This window comes from Mobula birostris, chromosome 13, assembly GCF_030028105.1.
Source record: "Mobula birostris isolate sMobBir1 chromosome 13, sMobBir1.hap1, whole genome shotgun sequence".
Classification (NCBI taxonomy): Eukaryota; Metazoa; Chordata; class Chondrichthyes; order Myliobatiformes; family Myliobatidae; genus Mobula; species Mobula birostris.
In genome coordinates this window covers 46,730,489-46,758,471 of record NC_092382.1, presented here as the reverse complement: position 1 = coordinate 46,758,471, position 27,983 = coordinate 46,730,489, and the positions used below count along the sequence as shown (strand labels likewise).

The following is a 27,983-nucleotide window of genomic DNA, read 5'->3' as shown; positions in this document are numbered from 1 at the left end:
CTTGCCTCTCTTTTACACTTTATGTATCTGAAGAAACATTTGGTATCATCTTTGATGTAATTAGCTAGCTTCATGTTCCATCCTTCATTTCTTAATTACTTTTTTAGTTGTCTCTTGTTGGTATAGAAAAGTTTCCCAATCATCTAACTTCCCACCAGTTTTTGCTCTGTTATCTGCCCTCCCTTTAGCTTTTACGTTGGCTTTGCCTTCTCATCAGCCGTGGTTGTGTGATGATGTCTTTAGAATAGTTCTTCCTTTTTGGAATGTATATATCCTGTGTCTTCAGAATTGCTTCCCGTAATTACAGCCATTGATGCTTTGTCGTCATCCCTGCCAGTGTTTTTCTCCCTATCAAATTTGGCCAGTTCCTCTCTCATGCCTCTGTAATTGTCCTTATTCCACAGTTGTACTGATACATCTCACTTTAGCTTCTCCCTCTCAAATTTCAGGATGAATTCAATTATATTATGATCGCTTTCCCCTCAGGGTTCTTTTACCTTAGGTGATCTCATTCCGTTCATTGCACAACACCAAATCCAGAAATGCTGATTCCCAGCTGGGCACAAACAGGAGGTCGTTGCCCAGCTGTGTGCCTCAGTTATCTGTTCGGACCCTTACTCTTCGTGATTTTTAGAAGTAACCTGGATGAGGAATTGAAGGGATGGGTTAGTAAGTTTGCTGATGACACAGAGGTTGGGGGTGTTGTGGAGAGTGTGGAGGCCTGTCAAAGGTTACAGTGGGACATTGATAGGATGCAAAACTGGGCTGAGAAGTGGCAGATGGAGTTCAACCCAGACAAGTGTGAAATGGTTCATTTTGGTAGGTCAAATATGATGACAGAATGTAGTATCAATGGTAAGACTCTTGGCATTGTGGAGGATCAGAGGGATCTTGGGGTCCAAGTCAATAGGACGCTCAAAGCAGCTGCACAGGTGGACTCTGTGGTTAAGAAGGCATACGGTGTATTGGCCTTCATCAATCGTGGAATTGAATTTCAGAGCCGAGAGGTAATGTTGCAGCTATATTGGACCTTGGTCAAAACCCACTTGGAGTACTGTGCTCAGTTCTGGTCACCTCACTACAGGAAGGATGTGGAAACAAAAGAAAGGGTGCTGAGGAGATTTACAGGGATGTCGCCTGGATTGGGGAGCATGCCTTATGAAAACAGGTTGACTGAACTCGGCCTTTTCTCCTCAGAGTGAAGGAAGATGAGAGGTGACCTGATAGAGGTGTAAAAGATGATGAGAGCCATTGATTGTGTGGATAGTCATGGGCTTTTCCCCAGGCCTGAAATGGCTGCCACAAGAGGGCACAGGGAGTAGGTACAAAGCTTGGGAGTCAGTACAGAGGAGACGTTGGGGGTAAGGTTTGTACGCAGAGAGTGGTGAGTGCATGAAATGGGCTGCCGGCAACAGTGGGGGAGGCTGACACTATAGGGTATTTTAAGAGACTTTTGGATTGGTACATGGAGCTTAGAAACAGTTATGGGTAACCCTAGTAATTTCTAAGGTAGGGGTATGTTTGGCACAACTTTGTAGGCTGAAGGGCCTGTATTGTGCTGTACGTTATTCTATGTAAACACTTCAGAAGCAGGGAAAATGACCCATAATGTGGAAATGAGCCATGAATAAGGAGGTTAACTACCAATGTCATTCTTCCTCAGTCCAGAGATTAGAGGGGTGAAGAACATCTCAGACAGAACTGCAGTCAACTTGACTTCTTCAGTCTGCAGAAAATTCAAGGGGAACCTCTTCACCCACAGAGTGGAGACTTTTGGAACCCATCACCACAGGGAGAGCGAGAGGGGAACAACAGGGGAGGATTGAAAAGGACTGTCATGGAACAGAATCACTGGCAGGGTCCAGCCGGCCTGAGTTGACTCTTTACTGTACACAGGGTGTGTTATAAATTCACTAAGTACCAGAGACAGAGTTTACAATAGAACTGATTTATTTGTCTCAGATCCAGAATATTAAACTCCAGTGTGTAGCAGAAGAAACTCCTCCCATGCCCAGTGACCAGGGTTTCAGGTTTCAGGTTTATTATCACCGGCATTTTAAGTGAAATTTGTTGATTTAGCAGCAGCAGTTCAATGCAATACATATTTTGGCATAGATAATAATATAATACATAAATTAAAACATAGTAAATAAACAAGTAAATCAATTATGCATAATGAATACATTATTAAAATGTGTAAAAACACAAATGCTGCATATTAAAAAAGTGTCCAAAGCTTTCAAAGTCCATTCAGGAATCGGATGGCAGAAGGGAAGAAGCTGTTCCTGAATCGCTGAGTGTGTGCCTTCAGGCTTCTGTATCTCCCACCTGATGGCAACAGTGAGAAAAGGGCATGTCCTGGTTGCTGATGGTGCAGAACTGGGTGTGGTGACCAGCAGCAATAATTGCAGAGTTCAGCACCAACAGTCACTCTCGAAATTGCATTCAGCAACGGTGATGGACAAATATACGGTATGCAGCTTATTGAAACTTCCTCCCCAGTGTGAACCCTGTAGTGTGTCACAAGTTTAGTTTACTGAGCAAATCCCTTCCAACATTCACAGCAGTGTGTGGCCTTTCCCCAGTGAGAACTCAATGATGCACATTTGGTGGAGATGGCTGAGAGAATCTCTTCCCAATATCTGAGCAGGTGAACGTCCTCGACCCGGTGTGAACTCGCTGGTGTCTCTGTAGGCTGGATGACCGAGAGAATCTCTTCCCACAGACTGAGCAGGTGAACGGCTTCTCCCCAGTGTGAACTGACTGGTGTCTCTGTAGGTGGGATGACCGAGAGAATCTCTTCCCACAGACTGAGCAGGTGAATGGCCTCGCTCCAGTGTGAATTCGCTGGTGTCTCAGTAGCTGAGATGACAAAGTGAATCCCTTCCCACAGTCTGAGCAAGTGAATGGCCTCTCCTCAGTGTGAACTGACTGGTGTCTCTGTAGGCTGGTTGACTCAGTGAATCCCTTCCCACAGTCTGAGCAGGTGAACGGCCTCTCCCAAGTGTGAACTCGCTGATGACTCTGTACGTGGGATGACCGAGTAAATCCCTTCCCACAGTCTGAGCAGGTGAATGGCCTCTCTCCAGTGTGAACTCTCTGATGTACCTTCAGTTCATATGACCGAGTGAATCCCTTCCCACAGTCCGAGCAGGTGAACGGCCTCTCTCCAGTGTGAACTGACTGGTGTCTCTGTAGGCTGGATGACTCAGTGAATCCTTTCCCACATTCTGAGCAAGTGAACGGCTTCTCCCCAGTGTGAACTCGCTGGTGTCTCTGTAGGTGGGATGATTGAGTGAATCCCTCCCCACAGTCTGAGCATGTGAACGGCCTCTCCCCAGTGTGAACTCGCTGATGTACCTTCAGTTGAGATGACTGAGTGAATCCCTTCCCACAGTGTGAGCAGGTGAACAGCCTCTCTCCGGTGTGAACTCTCTGATGTACCTTCAGTTCATATGAGCAAGTGAATCCCTTCCCACAGTCTGAGCAGGTGAACGGCTTCTCCCCAGTGTGAACTCGCTGATGACTCTGTAGGTGTGATGACCGAGTGAATCTCTTCCCACAGTCTGAGCAGGTGAACGGCTTCTCCCCAGTGTGAACTCGCTGATGACTCTGTAGCTGGGATGATCGAGTGAATCCCTTCCCACAGTTTGAGCAGGTGAACGGCCTCTCTCCAGTGTGAACTCGCTGATGTACCTTCAGATTAGATGAGCAAAAGAATCCCTTCCCACATTCTAAGCAGGTGAACGGCCACTCCCCTGTGTGAACTGACTTGTGTACCAGTAGTTTGGATGACCGAGTGAATCCCTTCCCACAGTCTGAGCAGGTGAACGGCCTCTCTCCGGTGTGAACTCTCTGATGTCCCTTCAGTTTAGATGAGTACCTGAATCCCTTCCCGCAGTCTGGGCAGGTGAACGGCCGCTCCTCGGTGTGAACTGACTGGTGAGCCATCAGGTCAGATGACCGAGTGAATCCTTCCCCACAAATTCAGCAGATGACCAGCCTCTGCCCAGTGTGAACTGACTGGTGTGTCCACAGGTGGGAAGACCGACTGAATCCCTTCTCACACACAGAACAGGTGAATGGCCTTGTCCCAGTGTGAACTTGCTGATATTCCGTCAGTTGAGATGAGGGACTGAATCCATGCCCAGTGTCTGAGCAGATGAATGGGATCTCTCCTGTGTGAGGTGACAGGCGTGCCAGTCGGTCAGATGAGCGAGTGAATCCCTCCCCACAGTCTGAGTAGGAAGGATGATCGAATGAATCTCTTACTCCAGTTCTTAAATATCTGGACAGAGACAGAAAAACTGGCGTGTTGTGTTCGAGATTCCTGTAGATAGATTCCTTGTCGTTTTTAACCTGTAAAAACATTTACAAAATCCATCAGTGGGTGAAGGACAACTTTCACACCAGATCACTTTAGTCACCAAGGTGTGATCTGACATCACACTGTCACAGTGAGGGTCAACGCAAGTTGGAGAAATCATCTTCTAACTTCTGTCCCTATCTAACTGTGATACTACGTTCAGTGAAATATAGACCTGTATTCCCAGATCCCCTTTCTTCTGCAACACTCCTCAGTGCCCTACCAGTCACTGAGTACAGCCTATGTCCTATCAAAAAGCAACGCCCCACACTTGCCTGCATTAAATTCCATTTTTTGGTTTCACAACCCATTTTTGCAGCAGGTCTAGATTGCACTACAAGCCATGATAGTCTTCCTCGCTGTCCACTACACCACCAATCTTGGTGCCATCCACAAATTTGCTGATCCAGTGAACCACACTGTCATCCAGATTACTGATATAGATGACAAACAACAACAGACCCAACACTGATCCCTGTGGCACACTACTAGTCACAGGCTTCCAGTCAGAGAGGCAACCATCTGCTACCACAGTCTGGCTTCTCCCAAAGACAGTGTCTCATCCAATTTACTATCTCATCTTGAATGCTGAGTGACTGAACCTTCTTGACCAACCTTCCATATGAGACTCTGTCAAGTGCCTTGCTAAAGTCCATGTAGACAACATCCACTGCCTTGCCTTCATCCACTTTCCTGATAACTTCCTTGAGAGACTCTATAAGATTGGTTAGCCATGACCTACCATGCACAAAGCCATGCTGTCTATCCTTAATCAGTCCACATCTATCCAAATACTTATATATCTGGTTCCTGCACATACATTCCAATAACTTTCCCAGTACTGATGTCAAGCGCACCAACATACAATTTCTTAGTTTACTTTCAGAGCCTGCCTTGAACAGCGGAACAACATTGGCTGTCCTCCAATCCTCCAGTCCCTCACCTGTCACTAAGGATGATTTATATATCTGTGCTTGGGCCCCGACAATTTCTTCACTTGTCTTCCACAGGGTCCCAGGGAACAACTTGTCAGGCCCTGGGGATTTATCCATGGTAATTTGCCTTAAGACAGGAAACACCTCCACCTCTGTAATCTGTACAGGGTCCATGAAGTTGATGCTGCTTTGCCTCACTTCTATAGACCCTGTGTCCAACTCCGGTGTAAATACGGATGCAAAAAAAATCTCCCCCATCTATTTTGTCTCCTCATATGGATTACCATTCTGATCTTCCAGAGGATTATTTTTTTCCCTTGCAACGTTTTTGCTCTTAACATGTCTGCAGAATCCCTGAGGAGTCTCCTTCACCTTGTCTGCTGGGGCAACCTCATGCCATCTTTTATTTCTTTCATAAGTGTTCACTTGAATTTCCTGTACTTCATAGGAAGGAAGGAAGGAACGTCGACTCAGACCATGAGAGGCTTGCATCAGGCATTTTCATGCCTTACAAGGTGCAGGTTGGAAGTCTGTGTGGGGCGCCACTCCTCGCACAGACACTGGAGCAATGTGTGGTTAAGTGCCTTGCTCAAGGACACAAACACGCTGCCACAGCTGAGGCTCAAACTTCATAAGTATCCCATTTATTCCTATTTTCCTGTACCTGGTATGCACCTCCTTTTTATTGATCGGGGAGATGAAAGCCAAAGGGGTGATAGAGCTGCATGGTGGGAGGTGGGGGAAGGGGGTTAAACTAAAGTTGCAGGGGGAATGGGAACCTGAATAACAGAACAGATAGTGGAGGGGTTGTGGAGACAGCTGTTGTTCTGTCCTCAGACAAAGTCAGGAATGAAAACGTTGAGCATGGTGCAGTGAATATGCTCAATCCTGTATATTTCAATACAAGGAGCAGTGTAGGAAAGGCAGATGTGTTCAGGGCATGGATCAACACCTGGAGTTATGACACTAGGATCTGGCAACTGTGGTCTGGGACAGGCTGCTTTGTGGCAAAGGTGTGCTTGGTAAGTGAGAAGCCTTCAAAGTGAAATTTTGAAAGTACAAAGGGGGTATGTGCTTGTCAGAATAAAAGGTAAAGATAGAAACTGTAGGGAATCTTGGTTTTCAAGAGATATTAAGACCCTGGTGAAGCACAAAACAGAGTTGCATAACATGGATAGGCAGGTAGGTTCTTATGGAGTATAAGAAAAGCAAGAGAACACATAAGAAATAAATCAAAATGTCTAAAAGAAGGCATGAGTTTGCCCTCACAAAAAAGATGTAGGATAATCCTAAGGGGTTCTAGAGATACATTAAGATCAAAAGTATTGCAAGGGACAAAGTTGGTCCTCTGGAAGACCAGAATGGCAATCCGTGTTTGGAACCAAAGTAGATGCGGAAGATCATCTCTATTTACTCAGGAGATGGGCACAGCATGTATCGAAGTGTGGGAAAGCGGCATTAACATCGTGGACCCTGTACAGATTAAAGAAGAGGGGATGTTCGCTATCCTGAGGCAGATTAGGGTGGATAAATCTCCAGGGCATGACAAGGCGCTCCCTTGGACCCTACGGGAGGTAAGTACAGAAATTGTCGGGGCCCCTAGCAGAGATAATTAAATCATCCTTGGTGACAGGGGGAGGAACCAGAGGACTGGAGGACAGCCAATGTTGTTTCGCTGTTTAACGTAGAACATAGAAATCTACAACATATTACAGAGTCTTCAGGCCACAAAGTTGTGCCGACCATGTAACCTACTCTAGAAACTGCCTAGAATTTCCCTAACGCAAAGCCCTCTGTTTTCCTAAGCTCCATGTACCTATCGAAGAGTCTCTTAAAAGACCCTATTGTATCCGTCTCTACCACCATTGCTGGCAGTGCATTCCACTTACCCACTACTCTCTGTGTGAAAAACTTACCTCTGACATCCCCTTGGTACACATTTTCAAGCACCTTAAAACTGTGCCCCCTCGCGTTAGCCATTTCAGCCCTGGGAAAAAAGTCTCTGGCTATCCACATGATCAATGCCCCTCATCATCTTATACACGTAAAAAAGGCTCTGAACATAAACAAGGAAATTATACATTGCTTTGAGTGTTTGTTCAAAGTATACAGAATTGCGAGGGTAAATGCAAGCAGGCTTTTTCCACTGCGGTTGGGTGGGACTATAACCAGTGGTCATGGGTAAGTGGTGAAGGTGAAAATTTAAGGGGAATATGTGGGAAAACTCTTCACTGAAATGGTTGTGACAGTGTGGAATGAGATGCCAGCACAAGTGGTTCATGTCAGATCAATTTCATCATTTAAGAAAAGCTGGGATAAGTACCTTGATGGTAGGGGTATGGAGGGTGATGGTTCCGGTGCAGGTGGTTGCATTAGACAGCTTAAATGTTTTCATCATTGTCTAGAGGGGACAAATGGCCTGTTTCTGCACAGAATTTCTCCATGTTTCTATGACAGAGAAGCTGGCCAAACTTGACTGGAAGGGGAAATTGGTAGGAATAATGATGGAGCAGCAATAGCTGGAGTTTCTGGGAGCAACTCGGGAGCTGAGTGATAGATACATCCCAAAGAAGCATTGGAAAGGCAGGAGGACACAACCGTGGCTGAAATGAGAAGCCAAAGCCAACGTCAACATAAAAGCCAAAGAGAGGGCAAATATTACAACAAAAACTACTGGAAAGTTTTTAAAACCAACAGAAGACAACTGAAAAAAAAATCAGATATGCTCGGGGCATTGATTTATGATTTGCAGTCATTAATGAGTCTTGGTAGCACCCAACAGTCCGAGGCATTTAGAGGAACAAGATCTCCGGGGCCTCAATATCTCTTGAAAACCAAGGATCCCTGCACCAGTTACCTTTCAACTTTTAATTTGGCACGCTCATATAAACTCTACACATTCAATATTCGACTTCTGAAGGCCTCCCACTTACCAAGTACACCTTTGACAGAAAACAGCCTGTCCCAAACCACACTTGTCAGATCCTTTCTGATAACATCAAAATTGACCTTTGTGCAATTTAGACCATAAGACAAAGGAGCAGAAGTCGGCCATTCGGCCCATCGAGTCTGCTCCGCCATTTTATCATGAGTTGATCCATTCTCCTATTTAGTCCCACTCCCCTGCCTTCTCACCATAACCTTTGATGCCCTGGCTACTCAGATACCTATCAATCTCTGCCTTAAATACACCCAATGACTTGGCCTCCACTGCTGCCCGTGGCAACAAATTCCATAGATTCACCACCCTCTGACTAAAAAAATTTCTTCGCATTTCTGTTCTGAAAGGGCACCCTTCAATCCTTAAGTCATGCCCTCTCATACTAGACTCCCCCATCATGGGAAACAACTTTGCCACATCCACTCTGTCCATGCCTTTTAACATTTGAAATATTTCTATGAGGCCTCCCCTCATTCTTCTAAACTCCAAGGAATACAGTCCAAGAGCGGACAAACGTTCCTCATATGTTAACCCTCTCATTCCCGGAATCATTCTAGTGAATCTTCTCTGTACTCTCTCCAATGTCAGCACATCCTTTCTTAAATAAGGAGACCCAAACTGCCCACAATACTCCAAGTGAGGTCTCACCAGCGCCTTATAGAGCCTCAACATCACATCCCTGCTCCTATACTCTATTCCTCTAGAAATGAATGCCAACATTGCATTCGCCTTCTTCACTACTGACTCAACCTGCAGGTTAACTTTAAGGGAATCCTGTACGAGGACTCCCAAGAATCTCAGCCTGTGGTCCAGACCTCTCTTTTTCCATATTGACTTGGAATCTCATGGCATTATGATCACCAGATACAAAGTGTTCCCATACACTAATTTTTGTCACTAGCCCTGGATCATTTCCTAATAGCTTTTTGCACACATCTACATTGGGAATTCTACATGTTGATTAAGGACACATTTGACAAACTCTACCCCAGATAGTCCTTTTCCAGTATGGTCGACCCAGTCAATATTTGGAAAGTTAAAATCACTTACTATATCAACATATGTTTCTTGGCATAGTCTGCAATCTCTCTACAAATTTGTTCCTCTAAATCCCTCAGACTGTTAGATGCAACCAAGTCCCAGTAAGGGCTACAATATCATGATTCCATGTCCTGAGCTCATCTGCCTTTCCTACGATGCTTCTTGCATTCTGAAAAACACAGCTCTGCACATTCATCACACCATGCTCAACCTTTTGATTGCTGACTTTGTCTGAACAACATCTGTCTGGGTGTCAAGAAAGCAACCTCTCCCTCAATGTCACAAAAAAATAAGGAACTGGTTGTGGACTACAGAAGGAATGGAGACATCAATGGATCTGGAGTTGAGAGAGGAAACAGCTTTAAGTTCCTCGGCATGAACATCACCAAGGATCTCATCTGGTCTGTGCACACCGGCTGTGTGGTATGTGGCTGTGTACCTCTTCCACCTCAGAAGCTTGAAGAAGTTTGGGATGGGGTCCCAAATCCTAAGAATTTTCCACAGGGACACAATTGAGAGCATCCTGACTGGTTGCATCACTGCCTGGTATGGGATCTGTACTTCCCTCAATCGCAGGACTCTGAAGAGAGTGGTGCAGGCAGCCCAGCGCATCTGTAGATGCGAACTTTCCACTCTTTAGGACATTTACAAAGACAGGTGCATATAAAGGCCCGAAAGATCATTGGGGATCCGAGTCACCCCAACCACAAACTGTTCCAGCTGCTACCCTCAGGAAATGGTACTGCAGCATGAAAGCCAGGCCCAACAGGCTCCTGGACAGCTACTTCCACCAGGCCATCAGACTGATTAATTCCTACTGATGCAATTGTATTTCTATGTTATAATGACTGTACTATTTATAATAGATTACTAGAAATTACACATTGCACATTTAGATGGAGAATTAATGTAAAGATTTTTACTCCTCGTGTATATTAAGGATATAAGTCATTTCAATTCACCCTCTCCACCCATCTGTTCTGCCATTCTGGCTCCAATCCCGCCTGCAACTTTAATTTAACCACCACCCCCTGCCACACACTAGCACTAGCTAGCAAGCCTCACCACTAGTATATTAGATCTCTGCTAGTTTTAATTCCCTAACTAACAAATCCTCTATCAGCCCTTTGAAATTCCTCTGCTGGGTAATCCCCCCTAACAGTTCCGAAAGTGGTCCACCTGTTGTTGTGTGGGATAGCAACAAGAGTACTCAGTGATGGCTATTTAACCTCATTCCCCTTCCTGACTCTCTCTCACCCAGTTTCCTGTGTCCTGCACCTTTGGTGTAACTCAGTTCTCTTCATGTCATATCCATCACCCCCTCCAACTCCCAAATGATCTGGAATTCATCCATTTCCAGCTCCAACTCCCTAACGTGCAGGATTACAAGCTGCAGCTGGATGCACACCTAGCAGGTGAGGGTGTCATGGACACTTGAAGTCTCCCCACCTTCCCACCAATGTCCCATCTAATTTGTAATGAGCCGTGTGCCAAAAAATCTTGTGCTGTGCAATTTTTACCCAGTGACAACAATATGTGCACACTGAACTTTAAATAGAGGTACTCATTTTAACAGCTAGTAAATCACTGTCAATAAGAACTTTGATATCCTCTGGGTTTGATCAAGTTCATCTGCATTCTCACACAACCTACCTGTAGAGGGTTAGGAAGAATTTTCTCACTCCAGCTTTTGCACACCATCCATATCTGATTTGCTTGCTAAATGACACTTTTAAAAGTCAGATTTCCAAATATCACTCCACTTCCTCCCACTTGCAAACTCTCCAGCAACTTTTGCATCGCCACAATAAACACAGTTTCTGTATCGTACATAAATATTTCCCCTGAACCCTCCCCCCAGGTGACTGACGGTGCTGAGCTTATTGATGGCAATGCCAATGAATATGAAGGGAAAGGCAGTAGTCTGTCCGGCACATTTGTGATGTGAAAGCTACTTGTTGCCCAGGACAAAAGTGTTTGTCATAATTATGTACCCAGAGAGAGTGGGTCAAAACGTGTTCTCACGAGTAGAAAAGTCCAGAACAAGAGCAGGTAGAAGAAGCAACACACACAAAATGCTGGAGGAACTCAGCAGGCCAGGCAGCATCTAAGGAAAAGTACTAATGCTGAATTCCTCCAGCAATTCGTGTGTGTTGCTTGGATTCCCAGCATCTTCAGATTTTCTCTCGTTTGTGATAGCAGGTAGACAAAGGTGATTTAAAAGATTTGTTCCCTTTCTCCGAGTTCCCAATCTTTGCATTTAGACAGCTGGAGCTCAGCTCTGTCTGAGAGATTCATCGGTTCCCATTCCCTCATCACTGGGAAGCTCCCCGGGGCCCGTGTACAGATCGTGGGGCTGAGAGAGAGGGAAGAGAGCAGGACTGTCCCGGGATTACGGGTCACGGTGTCCGGAGCTCACAGTACTTATCCCGAATTCGGTGTTGAAAACCCCACCAGCAAACTATCTCTTACCTGGAGCCGATTTTCCGAGGCCTTTACTGTACTGCGCGCATGCGCGATATTCGGGAACAAACATCAACCCTGACGCCTGCGCATTTGATCGGTGCTTCGGCGAAGGCGAAAATTGTTATGCCGAGCTTTCTAGGTAATCACGGTGCCATTAAAAGTTCCGGCAAGCTTCGGTTCCATGTCCAGACGCATTGCAACAATCCAGCTGTCTGAAGGTCCTTTGAAATTAGTGAAAATGACACAGAACGTTGGAAAGAGCGGGGAAGGAGTTTAACCAACTTCGTCCGGAGCCTTGAAGAACGCCAAAACCACAGTGAGCTCATCGTCTTATTCAGCCTGGAGACAATCATGCAGGAGATTCATGCAGGTGTATAGGATGATGAGAGGCATTGGTTGTGTGGATAGCCACAGGCTTTTTCCCAGGGCTGAAACGGCTAACACGAGGGGGCATATGTTTAAGCTGCTTGAAAGTAGGCACAGAGGAGATGTCAGAGCTACATTTTTTTTTAAACAAGGAGTAGTGTGTGTGTGGAATGCACTGCCAGCGGCGGTGGTAATAGGGTCTTTTAAGAGACTAGGTACATGGAGCTCGGGAAAATAGAGGGCTATGCAGTAGGGTAATTCTAGGCAGTTTCTAGAGTAAGTTATATGGTCGTCACAACGCTGTGGGTCAAAGTGTCTGTAATGTGCTGTAGATTTCTATGATTCTCTGAAATTCAAGGGAAATCTCTTCTCCCACGGAGTGGTGACTGGTTGCAACCTGTCATCGCAGGGAGAGTGAGAGGGGAACGGCAGGGATAGACTGATATGGAACAGAAACATAGGCAGGGATCAGATAGTCTGAGTGGCCTCCCTAGTTTACATTGTGAGTGTGGCAGAGACAGCAAGTATCTGAGACACGGGATTTGATACAGAACTGATTTATCTTTCACAGATCCAGAATATTAAACATCAGTCTAGTTTAAGGCTAACATCAGCAGAACAGACTCCTCCAATGTTCTGTGACCAGGGTTCAGTCCTGGGTGCGATGAGCAGCCGCAAGAACAGCAGAATCTGACAGTAACAGTCCCTCATGAACCTGCAGCTGCCTTCAGTCACCGTGATGGTCAAACATTTAACACGGAGCTGATTTGAACTTCTTCTCTGATGTGAAGTTGCTGGTGTTGCAGCAGCTGGGATGATTCAGTAAAACTCTTCGCTCACACCGGACAGAAATTTGGCCTCTGCTTATATTGAACTCACTGGAGCATCACAAGGTGAGTTAACTGAATGAGTCTCTTCGTTCACACGGAGCTGGTGAACGGCCGCTTCCCAGTGCGAAGCTGTTGGTGTATCTGCAAACACGAAGAAATTTGCAGATGCTGGAATTTCAAGCAACACACATAAAAGTTGCTGGTGAACGCAACAGGCCAGACAGCACCTCTAGGAAGAGGTACAGTCGACGTTTCGGGCCGAGACCCTTCATCATGACTAACTGAAAGAAGAGCTAATAAGAGATTTGGAAGTGGGAGGGGGAGGGGGAGATCAGAAATGATAGAAGAAGACAGGAAGGGGAGGGATGGAGTCAAGAGCTGGACAGTTCATTGGCAAAAGGGATATGAGAGGATCATGGGACAGGAGTCACAGGGAGAAAGAAAGGGGGACGGGGGGGGGGGGTTGGAACCAGGAGGATGGGGAAGGAGTATAGTCAGAGGAACAGAGGGAGAAAAAGTAGAGAGAGAAAAAGAATGTGAGTATACAAATAAATAAATAACGGATGGGGTACGGGGAGGGGAGGTGGGGCATTAGCGGAAGTTAGAGAAGTCAATGTTCATGCCATCAGATTGGAGGCTATCCAGACGGAATATAAGGTGTTGTTCCTCCAACCTGAGTGTGGCTTCGTCTTGACAGTAGAGGAGACCGTGGATAGACATATCAGAATGGGAATGGGACATGGAATTAAAATGTGTGGCCACTGGGTGATCCTGCTTTCTCTGGGGGACAGTGGGTAGGTGTTCATTGAAACGGTCTTCCAGTCTGCGTCGGGTCTCGCCAATATATAGAAGGCTGTATCGAGAGCACCGGACGCAGTATATCATCCCAGCCGACTCACAGGTGAAGTGTTGCCTGACCTGGAAGGACTGTCTGGGGCCCTGAATGGCGGTAAGGGAGGAAGTGTAAGGGCATGTGTAGCACTTGTTCCGCTTACAAGGATAAGTGCCAGGAGGGAGATCAGTGGGGAGGGATGGGGGCTACGAATGGACAAGGAAGTCGCGTAGGGAGCGATCCCTGCGGAAAGCAGAGAGAGGGGGGAGGGAAAGATGCACTTAGTGGTGGGATCCCGTTGGAGGTGGCGGAACTTACGGAGAATTATATTTTGGACCCGGAGGCTGGTGGGGTGGTAGGTAAAGACCAGGGGAGTCCTATTCCTAGTGAGGTGGCGGGAGGATGGATCTGCGATGGCCGACTGAATCCCTTCCAAAGTGAGAGCCAGTGAATGACGTCTCGCTGCTATCAACGTCATGGCGATGTATCCAATCAGATCACGGACATGGACACGTGATCGGGCTCTCCTTGTAGCGAGTGGGGCGCTGTCTTCTCCAGCATCTCCGCCTCCACATTCAAGGATCGGCGGCATTCAAGCGCTGGTGAACTGACAGATACAGCGGAACGAACGTGCTGTTGTGTTTGAGATTCCTATACACAAATCCTTTGACTCTTACACTGTTAAATGTTTACAAAGCACGTCAGTGGGTGAAGGACAACATTTCAACTCCGACAATTTTAGCCTCCATGGTTTCTTGTGATAGAAACACTGTCAGAGTTCAAAACAATTTTGAGGAACAAGACTTCATCTTCTAAGTGGCTTCAGTTCCGGCATCAGGCACAATATCAAACTCTCTGCTTCCCTCTCTGTATCAAAATGGGTCATTCCTCCCCTTCATCAGTCTGTGACTTGGCTCAGTTTGTCTGTCTCCTTCGCATTCTGAGCATGCGCCACACACCCACTACGATCACGTTTTATTGACATGGCTGCGACTAGAGACTTTCTGATTATTATGTCCCTCCTGGCATTTGACGGTAGTGATGGGTTTCATTGCTGGGATCAGCATACCGTCACTGTGGTCTGTGAGGATTTTGTGAATAAAGCGTCATTCTCCAATTTAGAATCTCAAGCCGTGGCGAAAGCCTATCGTTTGTATATGTAAATTGTATTTATGGCATTGTGATAACCAGATTCTATCGCCCTCCACGACCTCTCTATCTAGTCCTTTCAATATTCCACTTCTAAGAAACGTTGCCAACACAGACCCGTAAGGAAAGGCAGGAGATGAGGTTTAATCACAGCCAGTGGGATGATTTACAGGGTAATAGAGGCGTGGTGCGGATAGTACAGTAAATACTGGACTGAGAGTGTTGGATTTGAATGCACGCTGCATAACTAATAAAATGGACGATCTTGAAATTCAGCTACAGGTTGGCAAATATGACGTTCTGACCCACTCTGAAACTTGTCTAAAGGATAGCTGCCACTGCGAGCTGAACGCCCAAGGATATACGGTATATCAGAAAGGTAGGTTAGTAGACAAATAATGCTGCAAGGCCCTGTGTACAAGGTAGGTAGGTGGTTGGCTCTCGGGGTCCGAGGAAGACAAGACATTGTGCAGTCATCTATGGATATTCATGTGGCTTCGGAGGCGGAAGGCCGAAGCACACCTGCGGTTGCAGGTTGGACATGGAATGGCGGTTGTTGAACGGGTGCAGACACAGCTTTGTGGCGTCGGTCTCCTGCTGCTGCAAGGCGCTGATTTCGGTCATCCTCAAAGTCAAATGCAGCCTTTCTGGTCAGGGTGCGCCACGCAGCCCTGTCGGCAGCGGACTCCTCAAATTGTCGAGTTGTCGTTGTACGATTTAATCTTAAGTCATTGGAAATAGATGATATCGGATCGGAAGGAGTAGAGCCTCTATGGGTTGAATTAAGAAATGGCAAGGGTAAAAGGACCCTAATGACAGTTGTGTACAGGCCTACTAACAGCAGCCGGGATGTGGATTACAAATTTGGCAAGAGATAGAAAAGGCGTGTCAGAAAAATAATGTCATGATAATCTTTGGGGATGTTAACAAGAAAGTGGATTGGGAAAACAAGGTCAGTACTGGACCTGAAGAGACAGAATTTCTTGACTGTCTAAAGAATTTTTTTTTAGCATTGTCTGTTGTTGAACCCACCAGGAGATCGGCTCTGTTGGATTGGGTGTTGTACAATGATCTGGAGGTGATGAGAGCGTAAGGTCAACGAACACTTGGGGAACAGTGATCACAATATGATCGAGTTCACATTGAAATTTGAGAGGGAAAAATAAAATCCAATGTCTCGGTATTTCAGTGGAATAAAGGAAATTACAATGGCATGAGAGGGGAACTGGACGAAGTTGACTGGAAAGGGACATTTGCAGGAAGAACAACAGTGCAGCAATGGCTGGAGATTCTGCAAAAAATGAGTGAAATGCAAGTCAGATTTTTTTTCCAAATAAGAAGAAATTTTCAAAGCGAAGAAGGACACTACCGTGGCTGACAAGTGAAGTCAGAGCCAAAGTAAAAGCAAAAGAGATGGCATACAAGGAAGCCAGAGCTAGTGGGAAGATAGAGGATTGGAGAGCTTTTAAAAACTTGCAGAAGAAATCTAGGAAGGACATTTGGAAGGAAAAGAAGAATTGTGAGAGGAAGCATCAAAGAAGATACTGAAATCTTTTTTAAGTATATAAAGAGTAAAAAAAAAGAGTCAAGGTTAGATATAGGACCAATACAAAATAACGCCGGAGATATTGTAATGAGAGATGCAGAGATGGCAGTGGAACTGAATGAGTTGTTTGCATCAGTCTTCACAGTGGAAGACATCTGCAGTATATCAGTCATTCAAGAGTGTCAGGGAAGTGAAGTTTGTGCAGTGAAAATTACGACTTAGAGGATGCTCAGGAAGCTTAATGGTCTGAATGCGTATCAATCTCCTGGACCTGATGGAATGCACCCTCGGGTTCTGAAGGAAGTAACTGGGGAGATAGTGGAGGCATTAGCGATGATCTTTCAAGACACGATAGACTCTGGCATTGTACCGGATGACTGGTAAATTGCAAATGTTATCCGCAATTTAAGAAGGGTGGGAGGCAGAAGAAAGGAAGGTATAGCCCTGTTGGCCATGCATCAGTGGTTGGGAAGTTGTTGGAATCGATTGTTCGGGATGAGATTATGGAGTACCTGAGACACATGACAAGATATGACAAAGCCAGCATGGATTCCTGAAAGGACAGTCCTGCCTGAGAAATCTACTGCAATTTTTCAAGGAAATTACAAGCCGGGCAGACAAAAAGATGCAGTAAATATAGTGTACTTAGATTTTCAGAAATCCTTTGACAAGGTGCCGCACATGAGGCTGTTTAGCAGGATAAGAGGCCATGGAATCACAGGGAAGTTACTAGCGTGGCCTACTTCTGCTCCAATATTTTATGGTCTTATAGTCTATTCCACTGTCTCGACCTGTCAAAGTGCAGCCAATATTTCTGGGTATATGACCCATTCATATGAGAATTTAGCCTTCTCTATTTTTCTGAACTTCTCATAAATGTGTACGGTTTAGGTAAGCTTTGCTCCAGAATTTCCACACAATTACAATAGTTTATTAGATTTTTTTGCACTACTTATATAATTTAACTATTTAATGTGTATATTATTGTAATTCACAATTGTTAAAATCTATTGGTATGAATTAGGTTCTACTGCTGCCGCAGAGACAACAAATTTCATGACATATGCCGGTGCTATTAAACCAGATTCTGATATTGATATGGGAGACCCACCACCGGTCACCTGATCCCAGTTACCGCAGATCGTAATGCGAGATTGAAGCATTTTCTTCTTACCTGCATTCCTCAGAAATGACAATCGTTCGGTTAAGTTTCCTTCTGAGGTCCCAAAGCAGAAGCTTAGTCTGTCTAATATTTCCACAGAATTAAAATGGGGAATTTGTTTATTTTTATCACGTACAGAGCTACAGTGAAAATCTTGCCTGACGTACCATCCACACAGATCGATACATTACTACAGTACATTGAGCTGATATACGTCAAAACAATAACTGTAACAAAGCATTATGGCTGCAGAGAAAGTGCAGTGCAGATAGACATATGGTGCAGGGTCACATCCAGTTACATTGTGAGGTCGAGTCCATTTTATCCGACTGGAGACCATTCATTCGGCTTATAACCGCAGTCAGGAAGCCGTCCTTGAGCCTGGTGGTACGCGCTTCAAGGCTTTTGTATCTTTTCCCCGATGGGGGAGCGGGTTCGCAGCAAGAATGTGCCGGTTGTGAGGATCTTTGAGTACATGTCCTGCTTTTCCGACGCAGGGGAAGTGTAGGAAGAGTCCATGGAGGGGAGGCTTGTTTCTCTAATGTTCTCTGCTCTCCAAAGTTCTCTGCAGTTCCTTGCAGTCATGGGCAGAGCAGTGGCCATACGAAGACGTGAAGTATCGACAAGAAGCTCAGAGACCTCGGCCTTCACCCTGCCTTGTGTAGCTGGATCCTGGACTTCCTGTCAGATCGCCGGCAGGTGGTCAGAGTGGGTTCCCTCACCTCTGTCTCTCTGACCCTCAGTACACATACCCCACAGGGTTGCCTCCCTGGCCCCCTCCTTCACTCTCTGTATTCCCATGACTGTGTCGTCACCCACAGATCCAATCTGCTAATTAAATTTGCTTACGACACCACATTGATTGGCCTAATCTCAAATAATAACGAGGCAGCCTACAGAGAAGAAGTCATCACCCCGACACAGTGGTGTCAAGAAAACAACCTCTCCCTCATGGTGACAAAAACAAAGGAGCTGGTTGCGGATTACAGGAGGAATGGAGACAGGGATCAAATTCAACATTTCCAAGTCTGTTATTGACACAAAATGCACATTTTAATATTGATCATGACACAATGTATTTTATATATTGTTCATGACATAAAACATATTTATAGATTGTTACTGACAGAGATCGTATAATTTATGTTCCGTGTGTTATCTGAATGTACTTGCCTGTGATGCTGCCACAAGTCAGTGTTTCTCTGTACCCTCCCGTACTTGTGCACTTGGCAATAAATTCAACAGGACCTGAGAAAACTCAATGAGATTTGATTAGTGATGATCATCTTGGCAGCTCGGTCAGTCGAATGTAGAGAGACAGTACACTGCTAAATGTAAAGAGACAGTATACTGTTAAATGCAAGACCCTGAACAGTATCGATGAGCAGAGGGATATTGGATCCAAGTTCACAGCTCCCTGAAAGAGACTGCACAGATTGATCGGGTGGTTAAGACAGCTATAACGAGAGGTTACACAAACTTGTGTTGTTTTCTCCAGAGCGGCGCAGGCTGGGCTGAGACTGGATGGACGTTTACAAGATTACGAGATGAATAGGTAAAGCTGACAGACGATGTATTTTTCCTGGGGGTTGAAATGTCTAATATATTTAAGGTGAGAGGAGATGTGAGCGGCAAGTGTTACGAGATCACAGGTTTCATTTTGCTGTTGGTGTTACTCTAAGAGAGCCTGCAGGAGGCGGGAGTATGACGTCACTACACTGACTGCTGGAGCTGAGAGATAGAGAGAGAGAGAGAGAGAGAGAGAGAGAGAGAGGGAGAGAGAACGAATGAACGAACGAACCAGCAGACTGCAAGCTGCAGTTTGCTAAAGTAATGGGTAAAAGTTTGATACTGGGTGAAGGAGCGGCACGCAGTGCATATTGAATGTGTGACTGTCACTGTTTTGATCCAGAAGTGGACTGTTGGAGTTTTCCTGTGGCGACCACTTTCGTTAACACTTGCATGGATTCGGGTGTTGTGTAGTAACCACTTGTTCTAAAGAATATTCCTGTGACTGTCACCTTGTACAATCTCTTCGTGGATTCTGGAAAACTCCTTCCTTGGAAGGTCAGACACCCTGAGCCAATAGGCTGGTCCTGGACTTATTTCATAATTTACTGGCATAATTTACATATTACTATTTAACTATTTATGGTTCTATTACTATTTATTATTTATGGTGCAACTGTAACGAAAACCAATTTCCCCCGGGATCAATAAAGTATGACTATGGTGACTGAAAACCTTCCGCGACTGTTACTTCGTTTTCCCAGCGTGGAACCAGTGAAATTCTTCGTGATAACTTCCTCGTTGCATTTTAATGTGGATTTACAAATTTCCCCATTCCGTGGATAACTGAAACTTGCCATCTTGAAACTTTAAGTACTTGTTCCTAAACTTGACAGTGTGGGAGGCACAAACGCATGACACTGTTAACTTCTGTTTCGAAGAGTAGTTAGTTTAATTTTGTATATACTAATAAAGCTAGTAGTTTACATTAAAACTGAGTTTGTGGTCTGTTGCTGCTGGTACATAACACAAGTTTGTTTCTTTCCCCAGAGTGGCGGGCAGCTGGAGTCTCTGCCCCCGCAGGTCACGTGATCCCGTTCGCCCCGCCCATTGAACCGCAGACGGGCAGCAGCTGCGCGTCTGTTCCCGAGGCCCCGCCCTCCGGATGCCGCAACAATCACTCCGCGCCTGCTCACAGTCTCCAGATGGACGGTGTTTGCCTTTCCGCTCGGTGCTGAAGTGAGTCGTCTGCGGGATTGGCAAAGGCTTTTCGCCTCCTGGGTCGGGGCGTCGGGGGTCGGGATCACTGTCTGCGGGCCGAAGATATCACTTCCCCATTGGTGAGTATTGAGACCGATCCCGAGCGAGGAGATCTGATGTTGGCCGTGAGGCCCGAACTCATTTATTTTCCAATTATCTGGGCTCGTCAGAAATGTGTCGACTTCACTTAATCTGCGTTGAACGATCCAAACCAGGAGACCAGGCTGTCTATTTCCGCAGAATTGAAATGGGAGTCCCGTCAGCAGGTCACGTGAGGCTGTTTAACCGCAGATCTGCCCCACCCTCCGCGTTGTGACGCAAAATCACATGGTGTGTCCCTCAGTCCCTGGATGGGTTGTGATGCTTCCTCCGTGTCGTGTTGGAGGAATCTGATGTTGGCCCCTGAGTCCAGTTAACCTCCCCCAACTTGCCTCGCTTCCTGAGACTCCTCGCATTTGTCCTGTGAGCTTTTAGTCTGTTGTGTCATCTCCCGGACTGGGTTGGGTGAGAAAGGAGAATGATCCTGGTTATGGGGATCTTTGATTTCACTGTCTGCTTTACCGAGGGGCTGGGAAGTCTAAGGGGCAGAATGGTTTCTGTGATGTGCTGACCTGTATCCAAAGGTCCCTGCAGTCTCTCACAGTCATAGGCAGAGTAGTTACCATGCAAATGTGTGAAGTGTCCAGATCGGAAACTTTCTATGGTGTGTTGATAAAAAATTGGTGAGCATCAAAGTATATACGACAGAGTTCTTGTTGTTTGTTCTAACTTTGTCATTTTATACAGTAGTATGTACTATTAATTCAGTATCTGTGTACTGCTGGAGGCCCATCAGTGATTGTCCTTGATCCCTTCTCTCACCTGGTTCCATCTGCTCATCCCTGCCCATCTTGTTCAAACTCGGTCCAGCCTCCTAATTCCTCCCCCCACCCCCCCCCCAGCTTCAGTGATGTACATCAACCATCTGGGTCAACCTCGGTCCACCCTGTATCTCACCACCTCAATGTTATATATCAGCAATCCTTCTTCTAACCCTTGTTTTTATTGTGAAGTGTTGATTTACACCTTTAACCTCACTGAGTTATTTCCAAAATCAGTTTTTGTTAGCTGGAATGCCAGAGGGTCATCAGGTACTGGTTCTGTTGTGCATTGGTTTGGAGATGCTAGTTATTGAATTGTGACTGGCTGACACACTGCAGCATTTTACTGGCAGCAAAGAGTACTGGGAGAGTTGGTGCTCGGGCTATAATCCTGTGATCTACATTCCAGGCATATGGATCTGTCGGTGTTTTTGCTTTGACATTGGTTAGTGCTTCTACAGATGGGGCTGGATGGTTGTCCTTCTGCAATGAAGCAGAAATTTCGAGCAGCTGGACATTGGTTGTGGGGAAATCCTGGACTGCACTACCCAGTGTGAGATGTGGGGATGATGTGTGAGACTCTCAGGGTCAGTGAGTGGCAGATTCAGCTGTGCGACTCTGTGAGGTTTTGTCCTGGGATATCACAGTTTTTGATCCAGGTAAAATGGACCCAGGGATCAAGCTGCTTGGGCTTATGAGGTGTTGAGCGAGTATTTCTGGTCTGCGATCAGATGTTTGTTTCTGGAGTTCCTTTGGAAGTAATGACTGCTAATCTCAGGAGAAGATGAGTTCCGTGTTTACAACAGTAGAAATAGACCCCCTGAGTTTGGTGTTCAAACTGTGTTTGGGAATTCCCCCCTCACTATCACCTATCTGTCACTCAGTGGAAATCAGACAGAACCTCAAGTTGCTGGAGATCTGCAATAAAAACAGAAAATGTTTGAAGTCATTCTCACAAAACTTTATTAACCTGAATTGTAAAGTTTGTTCCTCTCCCCACAGCTGTTCCTTACCTGCTGAGTGTTTCTGGTAATTCACCCTGGATTGGTTTATATTTCCTGAAATAGACCTGTTTTAACCTGGGAATGGAAATGACTTATTTTGTGATAGTAGAACAGTAAAGAAAGCACAACTTCTCCTGTAAATTATCCTCGTACCAATCTGTCTGTCCTTCCTGGAAATGTGTTCAATACAGTTGTTGCTAACGAGGTTTACAAGAATAATCTCAGGAATGGTCGGCTTTATGTATGAGGAGCATTTAATGGTTCTGGACCTGTGCTCAATGGAGTTCAGAGGGATGGGGTGGGGGGGGGGGTGGTGGTGGAGGGATGTATGGTTAAGTAAACCTACCGAATGCTGAAAAGCCTGGATACAGTGGACATGGAGAGGATGTCTCCATTAGACCGAGAGTCTGATCTGACAGCACAGTCTCAGAATAAATATGCTTCCCTTTAAAACTGAGATGAGGAAAATTTTTTAGCCTAAAGATATCTGATCTGTGGAATTTGTTGCTGCAGAGGTTGGTTGAGGCTGCCATTTGATTATATTTATAACAGAGATTAATATATTCATGATTGCTAAGTAGCTTCAGGGTTACAGGAGGAAGGCAGGAATATGGTGTTGGAATAAAACTCAGCCATGGTTGAGTGATGGGGCAGACCAGATGGATCGAATCACCTAATTCTGTGCCTGTCTCTTATGTCTCACCATGACTGAATGATGGCTCCTTCTTATTCCATATCGTTTTGTGACTTGTGAGGGACAATAAAAGATTGTTCACTGAGATCATTATATCTGCTTTCAATGTTTAAGTTTCAGTGAGTTTTGTTCTTAGTAACATTAAGCAGATATATTTGGTTCTCCTTTTTATTGTTAATGTGCTTCATTATCTTTCATGTTAAAGATAGACCTGCGGTGAGAGATTTATTGGAAAAAAATCCCAACTGGAAGCAAACCACGACTGAAGACGAGGGAACAGCAACAAGTGAACCAGCCCGAGGATTGAGAGCATCAACTGGAGAGAACTCATCTGACTCGGAGATTCCAGTGATTCAGTCAGGAGAAAGTTTGGTGAGTCTGATTTACTCAAACACTGGTCCTTTAGACATTACATATCTGTACAAGGGAAGGTAGGAAATAGTTGGAGTGAGACTGAATGTGCCCAGAAGAACCAGTTATGCCTCTGTCAGACCCAGTTTCAATCACTCCAGCTCTGGTAATGTGCTTCCAGCAGCCCAGCTCTTTAAAACCACTCCCATTCTGTGGAAGTCAAAGCCAGATAAAGTCACTCAGAGACCATATAAGTACAAACTCTTTATTCCAAGCACCCAGGGCTTACTCAGTTAGTTGTTCAAACAGGAACAGTGTATGACTGTTCCTGCCCAATCCACTAACTGACTAACAATTCCATTTACACCACAGATATATCCGTCCAAATACCGCCCACACAAGACAGGCTGGAGCCAAAGATATTTACTACATGACAGCCCCTAAAGACAAATTACAAAATAGTCATAATGGCTTACACACACAGAACAGACTGAAGCTGTCCTATCTCTATGCATGAATGCACAGGGAGATAAGCATCCTGAAACCCTAGCTAGCTACCCTCAAGAAGAAATATGGCTCAGCATGGCTTAGCACATCTGTTGATCATTAGCAGTTTTTTTGCGAAAAACACACTGCTATTGTTTAATGAAGTGTTAACCCTTTTACATACTTTATCATTCCCTCCTTTTGATCATTACATGATCAACAAAGCAGCAAGTATGGCCGGGATGCATGTTTCCCAGTGTAGGAAGTTCTGTTTGAGAGATACCATCCCTCAAAACACTGCCAGCCACAGTCATCTCTGACTCGACCACTGTTCCTCACCTCCCTTCCCCGGGTGTTATTTGAGAAAGCCCAGGCTGAGAGTTCCTCAGTCTGGTTGAGCGGGATTACTGACATTGGAATCATAGTTTTACCATGCTGGGGAATTTCGGTACAAACCCAGCAGGCCCCAGTTCTACCTGTTTGGCATATGTGTGACAGAGAGACAGAAAGGTGTTAACACGGGGACTCCCAGATGCTGGGGTGAGCCCTCTCAAAGTCATAAACATGAACACCACTATCAACCAATACATTTATCTTTAGTCCGAGAGAGTCATTCTACTCAGTTCCTTCAGTTGCACGTTTGTTGTCTGTTCGATGTATCCACCGAGATTGCCCCTTCAGTTTCACAGCCGTGGGAGTGGTCAGTAACACCTGATATGGTCCTCTCCACCGAGGTCTGAGTTTCCCTCGATCCCAGTTCTTGATCAGGACAAAATCCCCAGGTTCTATGCTCTATAGTCACTCTTCTCTGCGGGGTAGTTCTCTTCCTTGTAAGCCTGTCGTACCTGCAAATGTAATGTTAGGAAAATTTTAGTTAGTTGGCATATATACTTCTCCATCTCTTCCCTGAGGGTATGCATATCCAATTAAGTATCTCTGGCAGGCCATACCTGAGAATTATTTCCCATAATATACCTTCACAACACACATAGCAGTATCATTGTTAGTTGGAACAGATTCAATCCATCTACAAAACACATCTATAATAACTAAGCAGTATCTATAGCTATGTACACTAGGCAATTCAATAAAATCAACTTGTAGACATGAAAAAGGTTCACCTGGCAAGGGGGTTGTACCCAGTGTGCAGGGTGAAATCTAGAACTTCTGCCAGTAATGCACTGCCCTCTCTTCCTTTAATTCCTTTGCAAGGCCCTGACTTAATTACAGACAGATGTTCATTCCTGTCCTTATCAGAGAGCCCTCCTCCCTTTACTCAAACGAGGGTACAATATATAATGTTATCATCTAACAAGGGTACAATGATTAATGTTATCAGCTCTCAGTCTGTCTGTCTACAAGCCGCAGAGAAATGCTAATGAGCCTGCCTTAGCTAACTGCTGAAGACAGAGTTTACTTCAGTTCAAAAATTCCTATTCAGTCCCAATTATTCTGTTAGCCAGTGGTTACATAGGTTCAAAATGATTTTTTTTTTTAGTCCTCAATTCCTCAGGAGGGTTCAGTGGAAATATTTATGTCCTGGTGGTCTTACCTGTGTGTATTGTGGCAATGCAAAAGTAGCTGGAGAATTTACAAGTGGGAAGAAGTGAGTGATATTTGGAAATCTGACTTTTTAAAGTGTCATTTAGCAAGCAAACCACATATGGACAATGTGCAAAAGCTCTGGTGAGAAAATCCTTCATTACCCGTTACAGGCCTGCTGCATAGGTTGTGTGAGAGTGCTGGTGAACTCGATCAAACCCAGAGGAGATCAAAGTTCTTATCAACAGTGAATTTCTAGCTGTTAAAATGAATACCTCTCTATATTAAATTCACTGTGCACATGTTGTCACTGGTAAAAAAAAAAATGCACAATAGAAGTTTTATGTGCACACTGGTCATTACAAATTAGAGGGAACATAGGTGGGACATTGGTGGGGAGACCCCCAGTGTCCCTGATGCCCTCACCTACAAGATGTGCATCCAGCTGCAGCTTGTAACCCTGCACTTTAAGGAGTTGGAACTTGAAATGGATGAATTCCGGATCATCCAGGAGTTGGAGGGGGTGATAGATACGACATGAAGAGAGGTGAGTTACAACCAAGGTGCAGGACACAGGAAACTGGGTAAGAGTGAGGAAGGAGAATGAGGTTAAATAGCCATTGCAGAGTACTCTTATTGCCATCCCACACAACAACAAGTGGACCACTTCAGAAACTGTTGGCGGGGGTGGGGGGGGGAGGTAGATTACCTGGCAGAGGAAAGTCAAGGCGGTGATAGGGGATTCGTTAGCTAGAGGAACAGAACAAGAGGAGACTAATATCCCAGTGGTAAGGCTTGCTTGTGCTCGTGTGGGGAGAGGGGGTGATGTGGTTAAAATAAATTGTAGGGGGAATGGGAGCCAGAATGAGAGAACAGATAGTGGAGAGGGTGAATTGAATTGAATTGACTTTATCACATACATCCTTCCTATACATGCGGAGTAGAAATCTTTATGTTACGTCTCCGTCTAAGTGTGCAATGTGTAATTTATAGTCATTTATAAAGAATATTTTGTACATATATCAGTCAATATAACATAGAAATGCAGTTGTATCAGCATGAATTAATCAGTCTGATGGCCTGGTGGAAGATGATGTCTCGGAGCCTGTTTGTCCTTTTGCTGTGGTACCGTTTCGGGTTGGTAGCAGCAGGAACAGTTTGTAGTTGTGGTGAATTGGGTCCCCAATATCCCTTGGGCCCTTTTTACACCCCTGTCTCTGTAAATGTCCTGAATAGTGGAAAGTTCACGTCTACAGATGCGCTGGGCTGTCTGCACCACTCTCTGCAGAGTCCTGCGATTGAGGGAAGTACAGTTCCCATACCAGGCAGTGATGCAGCCAGTCAGGATGCTCTCAGTTGTGGCCCTGTAGAAAGTTCTTTGGATTTGGGGGCCCCATCCCAAGCTTCTTCAACCATCTTAGGTGAAAGAAGTGCTGTTGTGCTTTTTTCACAACACAGCCAGTATGTACAGACCATGTGAGATCCTTGGTGATGTTTCTGCCAAGGAACCTAAAGCTGTTCACCCTCTCAACCCCAGATCCATCGATGTCAATAGGGGTTAGCCTGTCTCTATTCCTCCTGTCATCCACAATCAGCTGCTTTGTTTTTGTGACAATGAGGGAGAGTTTGTTTTCTTGACACCAGTCAGATGTTGTTCAGACCTCAGATAGAGTCAGCAATCAAATGGTTGAGCATTGTGCGATGAATGTGCTGAGCTGTGTATATCACAATGCAAGAAGCATTGTAGGAAAGCCAGATGAGGTCAGGACATGGAATTATGATATTGTAGCCATTATTGGGACTTGGTTGCACCCAACATTCTGAGGGATTTACAGGAACAAATTTGTAGAGAGATCACAGACCATGCCAAGAACAAAGGTCGATTCAGTAAGTAACTTTCCATATATTGACTGGGACCCGCATATTGTAAAAAGACTAGATGGGGTAGAGTTTGTCAAATCTGCCCTTAATCAGTATGTAGAATTCCTAACGTAGAAGTGTGTGATAGGCTCTTAGAAAATGATCCAGGGCTCGTGATGGAAATTAGTGATCATAATGCCATGAGATTCAAAGTAAATATGGAAAAAGAGAGATCTGGACCATGGGTTGAGTTTCTAAATTGGACAAAGGTCAATTTTGATGGTATCAGAAAGGATCTGACGAGTGTGGTTTGGGACAGGCTGTTTCCTGGCAAAGGAGTACTTGGTAAGTGGGAGGCCTTCAGAAGTGAAAGTTTGAGGGTGTCTAGTTTGTATGTGCCTGCCAAAATAAAAGTTGAAAGGTAACTGGTGCAGGGAACCTTGGTTTTCAAGAGATATTCAGGCCCTGGATATTTTGTTCCTCTAAATGCCTCAGACTGTTGGGTGCTACCAAGACTCATTAATGACTACAATATCATAATTCCACCCCGGAACTCATCTGACTTTTTTTTTCAGTTGTCTTCTGTAGGTTTCTAAAAGTTTCCCAATAGTTTTTGCCCTTTTGTTGGCGCTCTCTTTGGCTTTTATGTTGGCTTTGGCTTCTCATTTCAGTCATTGTTGTCTCCTCCTGAATTTCCAATGCTTCCACTTCTTTGGGATGTATCTGTCACTCAGCTCCTGAATTGCTCCCAGAAACTCCAGCCATTGCTTCTCTGTTGTCACT

General features: G+C 45.2%; 2 protein-coding genes and 1 long non-coding RNA gene across 3 annotated transcripts in view; 2 read left to right on the top strand and 1 right to left on the bottom strand.

Moving 5' to 3' along the window:
- Positions 1-1,932: 1,932 nt before the first annotated feature.
- Positions 1,933-11,840, bottom strand: LOC140206783 (uncharacterized). The gene is made up of 2 exons (XM_072274997.1): positions 11,756-11,840; positions 1,933-4,359 (listed from the first exon to the last, which is right to left on the bottom strand). The coding sequence occupies exon 2, from the start codon at positions 3,949-3,951 to the stop codon at positions 2,593-2,595; it is 1,359 nt and encodes a 452-aa protein (XP_072131098.1). The 5' UTR covers positions 3,952-4,359; positions 11,756-11,840; the 3' UTR covers positions 1,933-2,592.
- LOC140206799 (uncharacterized) lies at positions 11,795-19,182 on the top strand. Its single transcript, XR_011888389.1, has 3 exons — positions 11,795-12,065; positions 12,687-13,008; positions 19,133-19,182. It is a non-coding gene; the product is annotated as an uncharacterized lncRNA (long non-coding RNA).
- A 1,034-nt stretch (positions 19,183-20,216) lies between these two features.
- Positions 20,217-27,983, top strand: part of LOC140207923 (uncharacterized) — a 28,105-nt gene continuing 20,338 nt past the window's right edge. Inside the window, exons 1-2 of the mRNA XM_072276462.1 lie at positions 20,217-20,483; positions 23,167-23,333. The gene's annotated coding sequence lies outside the window, so the exon portion shown is untranslated. The remainder of the gene's footprint in view (positions 20,484-23,166; positions 23,334-27,983) is intronic.